Source organism: Sebastes umbrosus, chromosome 20 (genome assembly GCF_015220745.1).
Source record: "Sebastes umbrosus isolate fSebUmb1 chromosome 20, fSebUmb1.pri, whole genome shotgun sequence".
NCBI lineage: Eukaryota > Metazoa > Chordata > Actinopteri > Perciformes > Sebastidae > Sebastes > Sebastes umbrosus.
In genome coordinates this window covers 22,738,624-22,760,171 of record NC_051288.1, presented here as the reverse complement: position 1 = coordinate 22,760,171, position 21,548 = coordinate 22,738,624, and the positions used below count along the sequence as shown (strand labels likewise).

Here is a 21,548-nt window from a genome sequence, read left to right as displayed (position 1 = left end):
ATGACTTTTTAATCCCGTTTTTCATAGTATTGTATGTCATAAAAATGTCAATATTTAAAAGTAGATTAGAGCGATCTTCAAAAGTCTTATGTCTCAATAACCTAGGAATCTATATGTAACTATAAAAATGTTGTTACTCCTCTGAGCTTCATTGTCAATATCATACAAAATAAAAACACTACTTTACACAAACATCATGTTTTTTACGTCAGGGTGCCAGATCTTAGTGTTTCACAGCACTTAATCCAACATGATACCGTTATATTCACTCTAATACCTCGTCATTACTTTCACTTAATCAATGTTTAACAAGCCTCCGGTGTTGTGTAACAGAGCGAGCTGTGTGCAGCACCTGTATCAGCTTGCAATGTCGAAATAAAGACCCGTGGATTACATTTTAGATTTTGAAGCACCAGTTTGCTGGAAGTACAAAGCAGCGAGGTTTAAGCTGTAGGGTTTAGGACAACCATGTCATTTTTATTACAGCTGCAAAAAAACAGCTATTGCAAGGCAATCAGTACGCTCTGTGCACACACTGTACCTGAATGGAATAAAACTCTAAAGCGTTTTTCAACTGTAAAAACCCATTTCTGCATCCCTAAATTGGCTTTGCCTCAGCTCCAAGCACATCTGATAGCTTTTGTAACATTATTGGCTAAAACTAATGATATCTCACACTACTGAAAGGCTCTTCCAAGAATTTTAAAAAGATGCACAGCTCTTTAAATTACCTTCCTAGTTATCCCTCAATGAGACCCCATTTTATCTGAGCTACTTATTATTTACTATTTTTATTTTCACCTGAAGGGTGAGATTATTATGTTTACTGCAATTTGTGTAATATGACCAAGCTGAATGTTTGTGATGTGGTTCCTTGTTGTTGCTGCTATAGAGTGCTACAGGAATGAGTCCTAAAACCCAGACATGAGTTATCACTTTACCACTTCCTGTTCCCTCGTCTGGAGGTCAATGGGTTTTCAGTTGCCTGAAAATAAGGTCCTCCGAGACTTTGTGGGTTTCCTCTATCAGCCTGTAGACTGCTTCTTCTTCTAGTGAAGAATGCGGGCCAGTTTCTCCGGGGAAATCCAATGGATGTGACATCATGCGCGATCGCGTTGCGAGTGCCTTTATTTTCAGGGCCAGCGCTACAGGGCTAACAGCGTGCAATCATAGCTAAAGTTCGGTTGGCGCATGGGACACCGACCCGCAATGATTTATACGTGTAAAAAAATACAAACAGTCCCTTTAAAGCCACAAAAAGGCGGGAGGATCCTACAGGTTTCAAAGCCCTTCAAAGGCTCTCATCATGTAACTATTAAAGGGACTGTTTGTAACTTTTTAAGCGTATAAATGTAGCGGGTCGGCACACATGCGTGTTCGCATATGCGCGCTCGCGTGTGGCCGGAGCCTCGTCTCCGCTGCCTGCTCTCCTTCACTCAGACAGCGCGCGTCCTCGCTGTCTCGCTCCACCTCTAGACGTGAACGCGCGCTCACTCCACACTGCAGAAGAGTTAGTTTAGTTCTGAGAATATCTAGTGAATGTCATGTCTATGTAGAGCGAGCAAGCACGAGCTCGACGCTGACTTTCGTTGATTCACGGCCAAAGGTGTCGCTGTTAAGCAGCATTTCTGAATCTTACAAATAGTTCCTTTAAACAACAAAAAAGTTTGTCTCCAACATCACAATCTCACACTATAACTCAGCTACAATACAAAAGCAACAATTTTGAGATGATACTTGAAAAATACTGTATTTTGGGTCAAGCACTCTTACAGAAGATCACATTGACATTTCCTTCAAAAAGCAACACTAGTACACGGATCAACAAACAGAAGCCACTGTTTCATATTTAACCAACATTCAATTCAACCTTCTTTTAAACGGTCCAGTAAAAACAACATCATTGAAATACACATCATCACTTTGTGCTATTAAATATCGTAGCATGTCCTTGTAGTAAAGCCCTTTATGGTGACAATATCTCAGAAACATCATGATGAAGAAATGAAAGATGCAGAAGATCAACTCGTATTTACAAATCCACAATTCTTTGGTCTTTTGGTCAAATTATGCCAATTTAATACATCAATCTGCTAAAAGAAATATCAGAATAGAACTGTTATGTGCTCAGCTATAATTCATATTAATCAAAACTTGCCCTTCATCTACCATACTTTAAAAGATGAAACTGGTATTGTCACTTCTACTCTTACTACTGCTGCCACTGTCAGTAATATTAATGTGTATGCTACTATGGCTACTGCTATTATTACTACTGCTGCTGAGAGTAAGATGTGTGGCCAACACTGATCGGGCGAACATCAGTAAACATATTTAAAGATAAATGGAAAGATATTCAATCTTCAGATGTCTCTTTAGAAGCAGTTTGACAACACTGAACAGTGTTTGGTATCATAACATTTAGTGAAACATTACTTTTTGCCTCTTATTGCAGCATAATGTTTCAAATATAATTATGGTATTTTCTGAAATTATCCGTTTTTTATCTTGTTTGAGAATTAACATAATCACATTATTTAATAACTATACAGTTTTGACTAATTATTAATAAATCAATTTGTGGTTTCCCTACAATTTAATATCAATACTTCACTTTTAACAAACTGATTCAAGATGAGAACTAAATGGTTCGTACACATGCATTAGACTTGTAAAACTTTAAAAACAAAAAATGTTCCCTAAAATTTGAAATGAACAGTGACATATTACCTTTTAGACATTCTTACTCTAATACGAAGCAGCTTTGTAACATAACTCAGAGTCCCTTTAACACAAACTACAGTATAACTGCAGCCTCCTTGGATCCTAAAAAAGATTGTGACAGGCTGAAGAGGGAGAACTTGATGTTCTTGTAAGTTCTTGTAAGATTTCATTTTGAGGTGTTTCTAATATTCTGTCCCGTTCATATATGTAACGTCCTCATACAGCAGTTCGTATGATATCTTACACAAAGTTATTCCTCATTTTTCATGCGTTTTCCTTCGAATGTCCAGCAACGTGTCAATTTAAACTTTTTACATGCACGCAGTCTTTTTAAAATAAACTTCCGTCTTCACAGGAAACAACTTAGTTAGGTTTGGGCAACAAAACTACTTGGTAATGTTTAGGAAAAGATTGTGGTTTGGGTTAAAATAACTCCGGAAGTGGCGTTACTTAAGTACAAAGGTAACGTAACAAATAAGTTAACGTTTAAGTTAGAATAGCTACGGAAGTGGCGTTAGTTAAGTAAGAAAATTGCGTGACAAATAAGTCAGCGTTTGGGTTAAAATAACTCGTGAAGTGACGTTAGTTAAGTACGAAAGTTACGTAACAAATAAGTCAACGTTTGGGTTAAAATAACTAGGGAAGGGGTGTAGGGTCTGAAATGAACTTTTTTTCACTTCTGGCAGACAAGTATATTGTCTGCCACTCAGAAATTTTATCTGCCACTTTTTAAATCTCTGCTCTAAATGAAGGAATGACATTTTAGATCTGACGTTATTCAATCTTCGATATATATTTTATATAATAAATATTATATGCATGGTAAATTACACCGTAGCTTCCAGGGAGCCCTATTGTTTGGTGGGGTGGGAGGGTACTGTACACAGTACTGAACTGTACTTTGTTATTGTCATCTATAGTGGTTATTTGCAGAAAAAACTGAACTCAAATGATTATTTAAATATTTGCTTTGATTAAAAAAAATAACTATGGAAGTGGTGTAACTTAAGTACAGAAGTTACATAACAAATGAGTCAATGTTTGGGTCTAAATAACTGCAGAAGTGGCGTTACTCAAGTATGGAAGTTAATGACAAATGAGTCAACGTTTGGGTTTGAATAAATACGGAAGTGACGTAACTTAAGTATGTGTTGACTTCTGGTTTCACACGGGACATGAACAGCGGTCTCCTAGGCAAAAGTCTGTTGTTTTTAGACCCACACATCCCCCCCGACCTCTTCCCTATGCAGCGTTTGTCACTTTTTATACTATTACTTGGATTACAGACGAATTGATTTCATGGGATATACTGTAGATGAATTACAGTGCATTACTTTTCGTAGGTATAGCTACGAACGGTGTGTGAGAACAGACTGAAGTTGGGGTGAACAAAACATTAGAAACACCTTTGAGAATTTCAGGATTTGGACTGCGTTAGATTGCACAGGCGTACCTAATAAACAGGTAACTCAGTGTGTAATTTGCCACTGAGATGCAGATACAACAGGCTCATACTAACGTAACAGATCCTGAGTACTTGTAGTGACAAGCACGGGTCCCCCACGTGTAACTATGAATACAGTAAGGACAGAAATACTTATCTCTTCACTCAGACTTGTTCTGTTGAATCAGTGCTCTTGCGCATACTTTCTGGCACACAAGCCAGACAACTCTGCAGACAGGAGGCGTACTGTGACACAAACCAGGACAAGAGGAGTCCAAATATGGAAATGGTCAGATAAAAATAAGAGTTGCTTAACTTTCCAATCCTGGCCCCGAGCGGAACAGCGAGGGCTAAATATAAAACCTTGTGGTTTCTCGCGTCTCGCCTCTGCAGCAGTTCACAGGTCCCTCACCGTTTCATTAAAGTATTGTTACTCTCCTCAGAAACCTCAAGAAAGAGGAAGCTTCTCATTTGGAGTGCAGCTGAATAAATACAGCAGTGTATCATTACATACAAAATAACTTTAGATTACAGCCTCGGTGCGCCAGTGGGTGCAAAATGGCACATGATATTTGTGCAACTACATTGTCCTCTCCCCCCTGACACCTGTCACGGACATAATCATAATACTCCCTTTTTACAAAGTGTCTGAAAAACCTGTAACTCAAAGGAGCAATCACAATCTCAGCAGCACACTTTCCCTTTGTGCGCTCCGTAAAGTGTATTGTGTCTCCTTCCAGGGGTTTGGTACCATGGCAGTATCCCCAGTCGGCTTCATTTAGAGTGCTGCTCAGCAGAGTCGAGAGCCAGAGAGCCGCGGATCCTCGTGGATCTGCAGCCAAATCAGAGGCCTGATACTCTGTGTGCTCTCAGCAGTCCACGGGGACTTAGGGAACGAGGTGTCCTCTTCCGCCTTGTCAGTACTTATTAATCCCAAAGATCCTCACGCCGTGCAGCTGGGGCAGCTTGGGGATGAGTACAGTGAGCAAGGAAACGGTGTTGACCACAAAATGGGCCCGATCGTATTTGGTGTAGAAGCTGGTTAGTATATACCTGAATCAGAGATAAATAAGAGAAGAAGAAGTAATGATTACAAAGGGTAGAAATGAGTAACAGATCAACTATTCATTCATGTCTCGGAAGTCATTTTGTCAGCAAGCCTGAGGAACACAGCAAGGTCTTTAGTGAAGAAAGTAAAAGATTCACATTAAAGCTGTCAAAACATCACATTAAAGGGGAACAACGGACATTTTTAAAACACTGATATTATTCTGGAGGCTATAAAACATGATGTAAAAAATACTGCAACCTGCTCATGTATGCGCATATTGCGAGGTTGCGACAGGAAACCACGAGGTGACAGCGTCATCGCGGTAAGCAGTAACTGCCTGCCAGTGGCGATATGAATGAAGTATAGAATTACAACAGTTGTAATATAAATAAACATGCTGTCACTTTCTGCATCTTTTTCATGATAACAATAAACACTTAAAGGCCGTTTTTTTGGCGCCCTCAAATCCACTGTTGTCAATGTAGACGTGCGGAAGGCGCGCTCAAAAGCGAGAGCAACACGTGCTCCCCCATGGGGCATAGCCGTCGCACCCTGACGCCGCGACGGCTGCGCCCTATGAATGCATAAAGAGAACTGGATACAGCGGCGGCGGGGCCCCGTTCATTCCTATGAGAGTTGCTCAGTGGCGCATGAAGCAAAAAAAGCTCAGCTTCCGAGTATAAAAGTACCCGGATCATCTGGCCATCTTCCGCATCCATCGGGCCCAAGTGTTCTGGGAAGTTGATTTACCTTAAAAAAAAGAAATATCCGCTGATTTACAGACATCTCTTTCCTAATATAAGTCAATGGGAAAAGTCTTTTTGGGCCCAATGGCATCACGTGACGGACACGGAAGTTGTAGTATCGCCGTTTGGCCACTATGTAAAATTTGCTTCAAAGTCCGGCGCTCTTCCTGAGGGCTTGGTTATATAGCCTCTAGAATAACATCAATATTTTAAAAATGTCCGTTGTTCCCCTTTAAATATGCAATAACCTTTCACTTTTATTTTCCTCTGATAATCACAGCAAGATGTTTCCTAACTTATAACTCACACAGTGCCAATACTTCAATCCACCAGACTGTTTCAACATACCGAACAACAGGATTGCAACATCAGTTCATTGAACTAAATCATGTACTTGTGATGCTACAATGCTAATCTACGCATCTATGAAGCTCTTCTTTAATGAAGAACGACTTAATTAACAGACAGGGAGAGCGACCAAGCAACAGACATTCTGTAAAAAGAGTTCCCAGCACTTCCTGTATGGTCTGTGTTTTGGCTACATGCTGGCAGAGGATGCACAGATGTTCCTGGTGAGACATGAGAGCCAATAAGAAACTGATCTGATATAAACAGCACTTTTAGATGTAACAGCAAACACCAGTTAGGGATTTTTGTGAGCTTAGAATGAAGAAATTGCACATCCTGTTCTCTGCTGAACAAGTGAGGACGTGATAAAAGCTCTCCAGAGACTTTCGCAGATATGAAGCTTTTCCATCTGGAGCCGAGAGACTGACCACTAGTCTCCTCCTGCTGGCACCGGTTGTAAAACAAAATGACTAAGAGGCCTTTGAAACTAGCATGAAAAAGTGAGCACCTGCAAAAACTGCAATCACTACAATGTTCAAGCTGAGCTGGCGAATCAACCCCGGGGAGCCAGAGTGCTTCCTGTAAACTGAACTTAAAACAGACAGAAAGGGGGATAAAAGCAGCGAGGGGTACCGCTGCAAATACTAAACCATCTGTGAGCCTGGCTAATAAGGGAGCAGCAGGAACGCTAATCAATAAACTAGAGGTACAAGGAGGGCATTTGTAATTTAAAGTAGATTTTTTGCAGATTTACCATAACAGGTACAAAGTAAATTCAGCAAAAGTACAACTTTGTACCACTTCAAGGCCTTTACACACCAGAGGCGTGACGAATAAACGACTCAAAGATGCAAAATACTAGCTGGCTTTTGTTGTGAAAGGTAAGAACAGAAGGAGTGGATCTGATCTGCGCTAGGGCCAAAATCTTACAATATAGGACATTTCATATCTCGATAATGATATATATCAAGTCAATAATTCAATAAATAAATAGTCAATATGAAACCTTGTTCTGTCGTTTTTTCACAACTGGTGCTGGTTTCAGGGATCATATTATCTTGGTTGGTCTGTCTACACTGTCTTCTTCGATCTACATCTTACCAATACCAAGCTTTGGTTCTCCACAAGGTACAGTCCTGCTCTACTACTCTCTCAGCGTGAACTCGAGTTTAGATCCGAGGGCCGAGCTTTAGGTTAAGAGGGGCCACTTACAGGACAATCGGTGTGATGGTGAGGAACTTGCGTGAAGCAGTGAACTGCACACCGTAGTCCATCTGCTCCCAGTATGTAAGGAGGCGAGCCTTGCCCTGATCTGGGGTCTCAAACGGCGTCCCTTTGACCGTGTGAAGTAGGAGGTACATGCACTGCAAAAGACAACAAACGCACAGTCAGAGACAAAAAGGAAAGCACTGTTTTAACACATAAATAACATATAAATGTCATACTGGTGGATGACAGATTGTCTAGAATATTCTTGATTTATAGACCCCAAAACCAGCAGGAAGACCACAAGCAACAAGTGGATGTCTTCTCAGGATTCCCAGAGTTAGGAAGACTTTAAAACTGCAACTCCAACTATTAAATACACTCCTGTAACCAGATCAAATTGTAGTTAAAGAGTAACTTTGGTATTTCTCAACCTGAAACCTTGAAATTGGTCCAATATTGAGCGAGACCTCTACAGAAGGCAGCTGCTAAGCGTGCTGCAATGTAATCATATCGGGCAATTTCTCACCGTCAATTTACGTCCACTAAAAGTGCTTGTTTTTTCCACTGACAGGCTCAGATTACTATAAGTGCCTGACAACATTATGGAAAAGATCCTACAGGGAAATAAAATGTTTTTCTACACCTTACGCTTGATCTGGTCTGTTTGTTATTGTTTCATGTGAAAAACGGTGGAAACGTGAGTGAGAGTTGGAGAGAGGAGCAGCGGCGTTGTCAGAGTTTGTTGTGTTGGAGTACAGAAAGTGTAGCTTAGTGTTATCTAAAAGAAATTCAATGTCATGGCTGGATATTTAGCTGATTTCGACAATGTGGATGCAACGTCAGATTGTCAAGCGAGACTTGGTTAGACACAATCAAGCAAAAGGTAAGAAAACCGTTTTATTTCACCGTTCTCTCTCAATACTGAACCAATTTAAAAAGCTGTTGTCCCCATTAGTCACGCAGGCCCTGTTCACACCTAGCACTAGAATGCATCTCCACATACGTCTCCAGTGACCACTTGTGATCCGATCTCATTTTCATGCTCTATACGCAAATAAACACGTAGTAAACACACGGCTAATACAGCACATTGTGACGTAATATTACATGAATGTCAGTAGTAATATCCTACATATTTGTGAATTCGGGTACATCTTCAGGGTCAGACAGAGAGTCCTAGTTAATCAAAGTTTATGATGCAAGACTGAAGAATAACTCTGAAAATGAAATGCTGGTTGAAACATTACTGTCACCTAACATGACTAAGAGCAGTGACGCAGCAAAAAATACCTTCGTGCAGAGATGTGTTACCCTCTGACTCATTATACCCCCAAAGCCTCGCACCAGGCAGCGCTGTATGTGTCCTTCACTGACCTGACTCATTCAAAGAAACGTTACAGGAAACTGTGGTGGTGCCACTGCTCCACTCACCAGATTGTGAATGAGGTTGGTGAGGGTCCAGACCACGGGCACGCTGGCGAAGGGAATGCTGAGCAGGATGACGTGCAAGAGGCCGATGCCCAGGATGTAAGACAGCCACATTCCTCTGCTGTTCATCACCCGGGTGTTGGGGTTCACCTCGCTGTGGGCCGTGCCCACGTTCATGATAGCGGCGGGGCCGCTTCTCAGCACAGCTGCACTGTACTGTACGATGTACAAGATTGAACCCAGCTGGCGTGACTATCTGTCTGCTGTAAGATAAACAGAAATAAGTCTACGTCTCATTATTCAAGTCATCATCTACAGGGTCATTAAGACTTATGGCAACTACCTGAATCAAGTTGTACAGTTAAAATAATCACTTGTATGTAAGGCTGGGTGATAATTCAATATAATCATTAATATAACATATTAATCATAGTATCTATCTATCTATTGTGTAACAATAGCTAATCTATCCATTGATCTAGCTATAGCTACTCCTCCTAGGGTAAACATAAACTTAATTACAATTTATTACACACACATACACAACCACACATATATATATATAACAAAACAGCATTGATCATGATTATTACTTATGATCATATCATGTTTTATTTTATTTTTGTGCAAAATTCTGATGTCTAAATTAAAAAAAAAAAATCAAATTAAGTAATAAATTTAAGAACATTATTGTGCTTAACATCAACTGAATTATTTTCTATATGATTTTGCATATCATGATGTATCAATATAACTAATATTGATTTTAAAGCAGGTGCTACTTGTTATATATATGCTTTTAATTTAATCCCAAAGCACATAAATAAAGCAATAAATACAGTCGATGATGATTTACAACTGCCAGCCAATCAGAAGCCAGTATTTTTCTGTGGTAATGTTATAAATGGAACTAACTTGCATGAGGCTAAATTAAGATATGCTATTTTTTTTTAAAAAGTGAGATAAGTAATCATATAATAATAAGTCTGTGTGGTCAACAGTAACAGTAAACATGGTTATTCAAGCATGCTGTCTTGTAAATTGCCTAAAAATTTGGAACAAGCTCCCAGAAACCTGCAGGACCAACTCCAACTGAGTTCTTTTAAATCAAAGCTTAAAACTTTCCTGTTTGCTGCTGCCTTTTATTAAACCAGATAATAATCTTATATACTGCACTAGAGGTTTTACTCTTGTGTGTTATACTCTATTTTAGCTTCTATCCTATAGCTTTTATTTTTAGCTTGTTTTTATTTTCTAATCTTTAATGTTTTTATAACTGTTTTAATTATGTCTTAATGTTCTTTTGCACTTTGAATTGCCCTGTTGCTGAAATGTGCTATACAAATAAAGCTGCCTTGCCTTATGACTTTATTATCATAATATAAAATTTTTTTCTTGTAAACTTATGACATTATTCTCATATTACCACTTTTTTTTCTCGTAAACCTGACTTTATTATCGTAATATTATGACTTTACTCTCATAATATTACAACTATTTTTTCTTGTAAACTTATGACTTTATTATTATAATATTACAAGTTTTTTTTCCTCTTAAACTTATGATCTTATACTGCACTAGAGCTTTTACTCTTGTGTATTATATTATATTTTCGCTTCTATCCTATAGCTTTTATTTTTAGCTTGTTTTTATTTTCTAATCTTTAATGTTTTTATAACTGTTTTAATTATGTCTTAATGTTCTTTTGCACAATGTTCTTGAATGTTTATGTAAAGCACTTTGAATTGCCCCTGTTGCTGAAATGTGCTCTACAAATAAAGCTGCCTTATATAATATATGTATAAATGGAACTAATGTGCATGAGGCTAAATTAAGATATGCTATTTTTTTTAAAAAGTAAGAAGAACTACTGATGAAGTCTGTGTGGTCAACAGTAACAGTAGACATGGTCACTCAAGCATGCTGTCTTGCAAGTTGCATTAAATGTGCATAATTATCTGTAACGTGGCTGCAAAGATCTACAAGTGGACTATCTACATGCAGCACAAGTACAGTTAAAACATGAGTAAATAAATCATTACACTCACAGCAGCAGAAGAGGAAAGATGGCTTCAACTCCGACCTGTCTGGAGCTCTAGTCCGTTATCACAGTTTGTGTCTTATCGATGCCTTCAGTCAGTTATGTAAGTGCTGCTCTGCTTCTGCTTCTGCTTCTGCTGTGTTTCCATCATCAGTCATCCAGTAAACATCTTTCTGCAGCTCTAACCATACTGCTGCTGCTGGTGTCTGATGCTGCTCGTGGTCTCAATGCTCACAATCAAACCGAGACAACATCCACTTTTCCTCTTCGTCTTCCAGACAACAGCTGGTGACAACACAGCACAGTTCATGATGTAACGTCACCGCTATGGGGGGAGTTGTTTTACTCATCGCATTCGGCTGTGATTGGTTGCCGTGTGTCACGTGGTCAGAGCTGACCAATCGGTGTTTAATGCGCGTTTTTAAAAGAGCGTGGACCACGCCCCCTTTTTCGACGTCACAGTGGAGGCGGGACTAAAGGAAAACGGGCATGATTGACACTCGGATAATGGAAAAAATTAAAACATTTGTTTTAAACGTGGAAATAATTAATTTGAGACATTAAATATTCTTTAAAAAAACCCAATTCAAATTATTTTTATTTTAGCAATAATTAATTGTGCATTTTGTACACATTTTTGTTTTCTTTTCTTCTCTAAATGTTTTTTATTTAATTTTTTTTGCATTAAATATATATAAAATAAATACAAATAAAAATAAAATATATACAAAAAATATATATAAAATACATATAAATAAAAATAAAATATATACAAATATATATATAAAATAAATAAAAATAAAATAAAATATATACAAAAAATATATATAAAATAGGGCCACAATGGAAATAAGTTATCCTTTAACATTATTGTGTTATCCTCAACAACTACAATGAATATGTATTTCTTGCAGTGATCTGTTTTTAATGGGGCTGTAAATTGATTGCAATATTTAAATTAATCACACGTTATCTATCTGTTAAAAATGTCCCTTAAAGGGAGATTTTTACAGTATTTAATACTCTTTCATCATGGAAGTGGGTAAATATGCTGCTTTATGCAAATGCATGTATTCATTTATTATTGGGAATCAGTTAACAACACAAAACAATGACAAATATTGTCCAGAAACCCTCACAGGTACTGCATTTAGCATAAAAAAATATGCTCAAATCATAACATGGCAAACTGCAGCCCAACAAGCAACAACAGCTGTCAGTGTGTCAGTGTGCTAGGTTTGCAGGTATTTGGTCATAAACCAAAGTATTGGATAAATAAAAAAAAAAAAAATGAACTAGTGGTGACACTAGGAAAAGTCAAGGGAACTCCAAAGATTTTACAATTCATCCTGAGGGGGACATGAATGTTTGTAATAAATTTCATGACAATCTATCCAAAAATTGTTGAGATATTTCAGACTACAAATGTCAACCTCATGGTGGCGCTACAGCAAAAGTCAGGGGATCATCAAAGTCAGTAGGATTCATGAACGTCTATGCAAATTTGATGGCAATCCATCCAATAATTGTTGAAATATTTCACTCTGGGCCAAAGTTGTGGCTCAACTGACCCACCATCCATATATAGGACCACCCTATATACCAGTCAAAATCAGGCTAGGTGTGTGTATCATGTTTTTTCAGATATAATCTAAATTCAGTTAGTCATTTCTGTTAAATTAAAACAGCCACTGGCTCTGACGCCGCTCTGATTAATACCGAAGTACAAAAGGAGGCCCTTGACTACTAACGTACCCAAGGTGAGAGGAGACCTTGCTAGAGGCGACGGAGAATGACTGACGGGGCTGATACTCTGGTCCCAAAATCAAAGATCAACAGTTTCATGTTCAAGATCTAAAGATAAGCCCAAATACTAATTTAGGCCCACAGGCGCCCGAGGCCAACGGGGTCAACTGTGTTCGACTTGCATGCGATGATACGTGACACCCACTGTTTCTAAGGGTACCCCTGTGATGAGTGGCATGAAACAGGTTTGGCCGGCCGACAGTGGGCTCTCTCTCTCTTACGCTCATCGCCTTGGGTGCTAGAGCTGTGTTAGCTATGTAAACCTAGAGCCCTGTTCAAATGCGAACTATGGGTGACAGCGCTGTGAGATCATCGCTGGCACGGGAACAATGGCCAAATACATGACATTGATAAAACAGAGAATGACGCCTACAGATGTCAGATCAACATGTCGTCATCTGGATATATCTGACATTGAGGGAAACTTTTCTCAGTCGTTTCAGTCGCATAAATATACTGTACACACATACTATTCTAAATAATATAATAAAATTGGGATGCTATTCGTACTGTCTCACTTCTGAAAACAATAGTCATTATTTTAAAATAGAAAACTATAAATGTTAAAGTGCTAATTGACAGATTGGGAGTATTTCTATTGCCTCCACACGGCTCTCAACATGGCGATGGCTGAGCCAGCAGCCCGTAGCTAAGAGTGCTAACAGCACTAACAGTGAAAACAACGTTAACAATGGTGACAGAGATAACAGTGTTAACCTTGGGGGGGAAGCAGAAGGTGGCTGCTACGCTTACGCAACGGCACCGTCGGTCGGAACGGCGTTATCAGCTGTAACCGCCATATGAGAACAGTGCAGAGCGGCACGGCAAAAGGCACGAAGCATGGAGAAGCTTGCATTACAACTAGAGCTGTCAATCGATTCAAATATTTAATCACGATTAATTGCAAATTAATCACACACTTTTTATCTGTTCAAAATGTACCTTAAACGTAGATTTGTAAAGTATTCAATACTCTTATCAACATGGGAGTGGGCAAATATGCTGCTTTATGCAAATGTTCTGCTGCTCTATGACTTGCCCCAAACTGCATGTGATTATCATAAAGTGGGCATGTCTGTAAAGGGGAGACTCGTGGGTACCCATAGAACCCATTTACATTCACATATCTTGAGGTGAGAGGTCAATGGACCCCTTTGAAAATGGCCACGCCAGTTTTTCCTCGCCAAAATTTGCAAGCTATTATGACGTGGTTGGTACCAATCGATTCCTTGTTTTTTTTTTATTTCATATGATGCCAGTATCTTCACTCTAGCTTTCAAACTGAGCCCACTACAATCTAAAAATTGCAAGCTGCATTAATGCGTTAAAGAAATCAGTGGCGTTAATCTTTACATAGTAAATAGTTGTTTGCTGCTATAATAAAGCTCTGGATATTGTATAAATGTTTAAATTGTTTGTTTATATCAGTTCCTTGGTTCACAGGCTTCACAGCACCCATCTGAAAAAAACAATTCACACTCAGCCAAGCAGGAATTGGTATCCGATCTTTGCCGTGAGAAAACTTTGGCTTCCACTGACGATGATCAAATCAAAGCTTCAAAATCCTGCAGTCGTATTCGATTTCCTCACAACCATATATTTAATAGATGTTTAGAAACATTTCTCTACACTTTGGCTAAAGTGTCAGGTCATCTGGCTGAGCCTTTCAGACGTAATGTGATTTAGTTAAATCGAACTCGTGCCAGTAATGAAAGCTTTTAATGATGAGATGCATTTCATGTTCTGGCATCAGTGGCTGTGAAAAAAAAACTCTAAGGCATATCTGACAATTCATAAACCTGTATCTATTTATCAACTACAATTTTACAACCATAATACTGTACATACCATACAGTAACAAGCATTTATGTTGGAGAAGACCACGACCGAGATTTGAACCTTTAAGCTCCGTCTGTATTTCTGTTTGAATTTGATGAACTAATTATGATTTAACTGCTCCAAAAACATTATTGTAATGCAGATGTTTCTTGCTGTAACAATACTTGTCGAATACTAAGAGCCAGTATTATATGTCTTCCCTTTGTTGTGGCTAATTGTTTACTAGAGATTTAAGCTTATGTTTTGGCACTAAAAGATTATGGGAGAGAAAACAATCACTTAACTCTTGGGTAAATGCAGCTTGCATTAGTCATAAAAACAGCCGTCTTGATAATAAATATTTGGAAGAAATGCTGAACTGTTGCAGCAGAGAAAGCGATAGATTGCAATGTTCTTGGCTGAGGAATTTAATGTTGCATCCCTTGGTGTACCAGAGATTGCGGCAATGTTGCAGTTCTGTCGGTGTTGTAATTTAATCCTAACCACTAGCCAAACCCATCAAGGGAAAGGGGAAAAACTTTGCCCTAATTAAACAAACCACAATTGTACTGTATAGCGCACAACAGTCACTGTTTTATAAGAGTAGAAGCTACATCATCTGCTCCTGTTTTCAGAATACGGTTTATTGCCAAGTAGGTTTTCATAAACAAGGAATTTGCTTTGGTGTATTGGTGCATAACATAGACATAGTAAGAGGAAATGAAACTAACAATAAAAGCACAAAAATCAAGGGCTGCCCCCTTTTAGTCGGCTATTCAGTCGTTTTGGTTTTAGTCGACTAAGATTTCTTTAGTTAGTTAGTCGATTTTTATGCTTTTTCATGCGGAATGACTTATTTCCAAGAAATTTATGAGCACATCTCTGGTAAACACAAGATTTAAAGTGGTGCTTTTGTGTGATTCTTTGTGGAGTTTTACAGATTTGTCGATTAAATCAACTAATCGATAAGTTAACAAAATCTAATGTGAGTGTAGGCGACTAAGATTTTCTTTGGTCGAGGACAGCCCTAAAAAAAAATGATCAAGAAACAAATATAGAATAGAAGAAAATTACAAGGAAAATATGAAAAAAATACTATATAAATATGTACAATATATCTGAATTAAAATAAACGAGCTGTGCAGTTTATAGAAGTGGTAGTTTTGTGAAGAAATCTGTAAAATTGTCCAAAGAATGTGCAAAGGTTCACAGTATAAAAAGAATATGCAATGTACAGAAATATAGTCCCAAAGATGTGTAACGTATATAGACAGATGTGAAGACGTCAATGCAACATGTAGTGTGTATGGGAGGGGATTTTCAGAGCAATACAAGATTTGAAATAGAAAGATTCTTCTTGCTTTTTCCTGTTTTGTATAATTTTAAATTGAATAACTTTCTGTTTCTTGACTGTTGGTCACAAAAATATGCAATTCTTCATATATCGTTTTGGGTTCTGGTAAATTATGACGGGCGTTTGTCACAATTGTGGACATTTTAGTGACTGATTAATCAAAAAAATATCAAATATAGTCTTTAGTTGCAGCTCCAGGCTCATTGCTTTATGCTTTTCATACATGTACTTGACAATCCAGAGCTTCTGATTGTGTGTGACCAGCAGATGTCACCATCAACACACTATTAACTGGTCGCTGCCAGCCTGGAGTCTGAGCTGTGAAACACCTACAGTCACGCAACTTTAACACAAGCACAGTGGTGCAGTCGAGATTAAAGGTAAAATAATTAAGCCAAGATCATTGTCTGTGTTTCTCTGCTTGTTACCTTGTACATTGTTTTTGTATAAATACAGGTCATCTATATTACTGCGTACTGTAAGCTCAATATTTATATACATATAGAATGAACATGATTCACCTACCAAAAATGAAATGGTATGGTCGTAGTCTGACTGTTGCTGAATGCTTTTGTATGCTAAATGAACGTCCTTATGTCTATGCTGTACACTGTAATCATTGGGTACACCTGGATAAAGTCAATGCAATCTAATCCAACATTCATTCAATAATTCATGAAAGTTAAAATGTGCAGTTTGTGTTGAAAAGGTTTGAGAGGTTTTGATTGCACTTTATGGAAATTTTGGAGACTGTAGTTTGGAGTGGTGTTGCTTTATACTGAGAGGTGTTGCTAGTATTTTGTCATTCATTCATTCATCCATTTGTATTTGTCTATTTCATTTACAGAACACTTGACTTATATATAGACTTTTAATTTTATTTGTCATTATTGTTGGTCATTGGTGCTCTTTATATATATATATATATATATTTATATAATATTTATATATACACCTATTTTATGACCACTTATTTCTGTGCAAGTACGTTTAGAGATGCATTAAACATGAGTCAAATTCCTTGTATGTGTGTACTTGGCAATTAAAGCTGATTCTGATTCCCATTCATTTCAATGAGGGTTACATCCTCTACATTAAACAGGATTAGACAAGGCGATACCCGACTACAGTCTACTTAACACTCAAAGTATACAGTATAACTCTTTTCACTTTTCGTCATCTCACTTAAGATATTAGCTGATGATTTATTTTAACCAGTATTTCGTATTTTTTTCAATACTTTCCACACTTCCCACCAACTGTTAGGCGACATGAATATGCTTTGTGAACTCCACGAGTGGTGAACACATGAATTAACATGCAGTGAAGCCAAAAGCGGGATTTGTTCAAATTAGGGCTGTCAAAGTTAACGCTATAATAACGTGTTAACGCAAATTCGTTTTAACACCACTAATTCCTTTAACACATTAATGCAATTGATTTTCGGAGGTTTTAGAGGGCTCAGTTTTAAAGCTAGGGTGAAGATACTGGCATTATATATGAAACAAGTTTAGCTAATGAATCCATTGGTACCATGTCATACTAGCTAAGAAGGGTAAATAACGCTCCAAATTTACACAAAATTTTGCTACACACTCCACTTTTACTAATCCCATGCAGATTGCGGCAAGTCATAGTCAAGTCAGCACACTGACAGCTGTTGTTGCCTGTTGGCCAGGTTATGATTTGAGCATATTTTTTATGCTAAATGCAGTACCTGTGATGGTTTCTGGACAATATTTGTCATAGTTTTATGTTGTAAATTGATTTTCAACAATAAATATATCCATACATTTACATAAAGCAGCATATTTTTCCACTCCCATGTTGATAAGAGTATTAAATACTTGACAAATCTCTCTTTAAGGTACATTTTGAATAGGGGTGCACTGATACCGATATTGAATGGGATCGATGCTGACTTAAATAGCTGGATCAGATATCGCTGACAATAGGGCCGATCTTTTCAATTGAATTCAATGTTTATATACTATATACTGGAATTTTAATTCCTGTTTAAGTTTAAGTTTAATTCTTTGCTGCATTAAAAAGGTTGACACCTGAAGTGCAATTAATATAAATAATTCCTGTTAATTTTGAAGATTTTTAAAAAAAATTATGGTTTTCGTGTACGATTTATTATTTTAATGATAAATAATAATTCAGTACATTTATATCTATGTATTTATTGTTACATTTAGTTTATCAAAGTTAGGAACGCAATGTTGAAGTCAAGCCTGATGTTGCCTTACACATAAAAGAATGATCCCAGTCACTTCCACACAGTGAGGCAAACAGCTTATTAATTAAACACTGGTATCAGATCGGTACTCGGTATCGGCCGATACTCAAAGCCCAGGTATTGCTATTGATATCGAGACTGAAAAAGTAGGATTGGTGCATCCCTAAATACTATTAAAAAAAATCCCAACTTGTCCTGTAAATCTAAAAGGTAAAGCATCTGCTGTTACTGAGCAGTGTTGTAGAGAATGCAACTTGAAAATATAGAAATACACATGGCTATTAATTCAAATGTGTTGTTGCGGTCAGTAGCATCGAGGCTTGTATGGCCTGTAGATGAGCTGGATGTGACAGGAATGACACTGCTGGAGCAGCTTTCTCCAATAGCAGAGGTGGACTTGTGACCCAGGCAGGCTTGGATGATAGCCTCGCTGGAAAAGGCTGACGCAGGGAGTCCATTATTGCCCCTGGAGGAAGCTGAGGATTAGAACACCAAAGAATTTCAATAAAAGAAGTGTCTGTTTGGGGGTCGGGGAGGGGCAGAAGGATGGTGGTGGTGGTGAGATGGGGGGGGGGGGCACCCCTCATTGTCCCAACAGTGATTGAGAGCAAGAGGAGGGGAGTGGGACGGCATTGTGTTTGCAGCTCCTCTGAAGAAGGTGGTTATTAGGGGGGATGGCTAAGGAGGGGTGAGGGATGGGGAGGCTGTTGACTCTTCATCTTGTGTGAACAAAGTCTCTGGCACATAGCCCTCTTCTGTCCCTCTGTCCTGGACTCCCTTGTTTACGAGTGCCATGAATTCTGTCCCTCTCGGCAGGGACCCCCACCAACTCCAACCTGCACCGCCGCACATTGTGGGGCTTAAGTGCCCTTTAATTAGGCCGCCTCAGTGTCCGGCTGAAGACCGCTGAGGGTTTAGGCTCTTCCCTGTGGGACCTCGCTGAGCGGCTCATAGAGCTTCCCTCACACAGCCGAGGGATGAAGTGTTTGCCGCTCTAATGAAAAAGGTTTATTTGGGGGAAGAGCTCTTGTCGTCTTTGTCCGCCGTCTTAAAAAGTCCTGACAAAGGCGTTGATATTATCCCTAACACTCTCCCATTTCCAGGACACATTAGCGAGGACTCGGAGGTGAGGCAGCAGTCCCTCAGCCATCGAGCGGCACATGACTTCCAAACTTCTCCAGACAAATCATGACAGTAAACACGATGCACTTCCTGTGCAGACAGGGCACACTGGGACTTTACTATTACCATTATCTGGTATTAATTTATCACGCAATTACTTCACAGATGGATGCAAAAGATGGTCCGTGGTCATGAAATTGGAATGGAGGAGCGTGAATTCATGCAAAAATATGTAAAGGAGCGTGAATTCACATAAACTCACCCATGCACACAAACACAGCCAAACACATGCACAGCTTTGTCATTGTGATGGAGCACATTTCATTATCATAACCGCAAAAAAAAAAAAAAGCACAGGATCCAGGGTATGAAGGGGGAGGTGGGCAAGAGGCATTGGGAATTTGCTGAACTGCTCCGGCAAAATGAGTAATTTCTGGATGCCCCATTGTGTGAAGAGCTTACAGGGCGAGGGCTCTGAAAGGAAGAGGCAAAGGGAGGATATAAACATGGGAGCAAGTGAAATAAAGTGAAAGATGGAAGGAATGAGGGACAGAGAAGAATGAAAAGGAGTTTGTGAAGAGAGCAGGGCGGGATTGGGCGTGTTCAGAAACTTTTTCGCTACAGCCCAGTGTGTGTAGATACCCTCCTAATCCTGGTTTTATTGGCTGCCTGTGTCCAGCCATGCTGGTCGGATTGAGTAGGGAGGGTTGAGAGGTGGGGGGGCCGAACACATGTCCTTCTTTGTGGTAATACGCTGATTAGGCCTGAGAAAGAGCCGGACCTGGTTACGGCCTTTCTCAGGTCACCGTAGAAACCGGCCCGGTAGGGGACCGCTGTGTGTGCCACCGCCCCCAACTCCCTCCTCCTCCTCCTGTGCACCTACTGATGCAGACACGCAGGCCTTCCTTTGCAGAGGTTTGTACAAAACAGTGTTGTTGAGTCATTTCAAGATCAGCCTCCAATGTTCATGACCTTAATCGCTGTTGCCTTTCCAGACAGTTCGCGTTGCACTTGTGGGCTCAACCTTGGGAAACGTGGTTTCAATGTTGTTCAGATGCAGACCGCAGACTGATTCCTTTGCCTGAACTCATAAATTAGACCCGTGTCACATCCCTCCTCCTCCAACCATCCATCCATCCCTCCCTGGCCCTGCTCACCGTCTATAGCTCCTGCAGAGCAACTGTCATCCAATTCCCAGAGCTGAGCTCGGCACATTTCTGGCGATGCCGTAACACATGACAATGTTCGTGATTGAAAACAGACCTGCCTCATTGTCAGCACCGCTCTGACATCTTGACTCGAGGCATTGAAAAGCCATCTTTATCGGTATAATGTAGAAGACTCCCCACCACGACTGGCAGGAGAGCAGGCCTCATACAAGTTTCACAAAGATATCTATCAATTATTGTCACATTTAGAGGCACGGAGGCCCCCCACCACCATCACCACCTCATCTCAAACAGGGCGGTAGGTCGAGTGCTGCTCAGTCACTGCCTGTTTCCCTATCTTCTTTGTTATGGAGGAATAAAACACAGAAGGGGCGGGTGAAGGGGGGCACTCCACCACTGACCTCCAGACTGTGGTCACCGTGCTCTCTCCCTGCGGTGGGCACTCAGCCTCCTCTCTGCAGAGTGCACGCTCCCAGCCCCTGCTGAGCGACCTTCCAGCCCCCTCACGCCCTGGAGGTCCTCAGCAGAAAGACCGCGACCCCCCCAAAGCATCTCACAACTGATATATTTAATATCTAGCATAAATACTGCATTTAAAAACACTTAAGAGTAACAGTATTAGTGCTAGAGCGATGCGTACAAGACAAACTTTGCATTTAACATTAGTGTAAACATGTAATTTTAGCAGCATTGTGAACTCTAATCTGTGATTTGAACAAATGCAGGTATCAAATGTCTGTAATTGTGTACAGACATTTCATCTTTCATTAATTTTTTTTCTGTTGCAACAAAAATTAAATCAGGATGAAATCAATAAAACTTATTATGACCTTCCTTACGTGGAAACAGATGTCCCAAAGGCTGGCTTCCACATGGCTGCACACACTTAATCTGTTGTGAAATCTATCAGGTAATCCATCTGGTCTAATTAATACCAATAAATGTATTTCCAATAAGTGTTAACTCATTTTTAAAGTATGTGTTCAAGTGTAGTTCACAGTGGGAAAAAAAAATCCTTTTTGTGCTTAATCATGTCACAAAAGACC

The 21,548-nt window shown here is 39.3% G+C and overlaps 2 protein-coding genes across 3 annotated transcripts in view; both read right to left on the bottom strand.

The window, feature by feature from the left end:
* Window positions 1–21,548, bottom strand: part of thrab (thyroid hormone receptor alpha b) — a 282,111-nt gene that overhangs the window by 258,377 nt on the left and 2,186 nt on the right. The gene's annotated exons all lie outside the window — the stretch shown is intronic.
* Window positions 3,640–21,548, bottom strand: part of ormdl3 (ORMDL sphingolipid biosynthesis regulator 3) — a 31,515-nt gene continuing 13,606 nt past the window's right edge. The window contains exons 1-4 of one of the 2 annotated variants that reach the window (XM_037755783.1): window positions 10,999–11,505; window positions 8,954–9,213; window positions 7,526–7,677; window positions 3,640–5,221 (exon numbers count right to left, since the gene is read on the bottom strand). In XM_037755783.1, coding sequence (XP_037611711.1) covers window positions 5,086–5,221; window positions 7,526–7,677; window positions 8,954–9,127 — 462 coding nt within the window. In that variant the 5' untranslated portion in view covers window positions 9,128–9,213; window positions 10,999–11,505 and the 3' untranslated portion in view covers window positions 3,640–5,085. Of the gene's footprint in view, window positions 5,222–7,525; window positions 7,678–8,953; window positions 9,214–10,998; window positions 11,506–21,548 lie in introns of those variants that run through there. The other variant, XM_037755782.1, reaches the window with a different exon arrangement.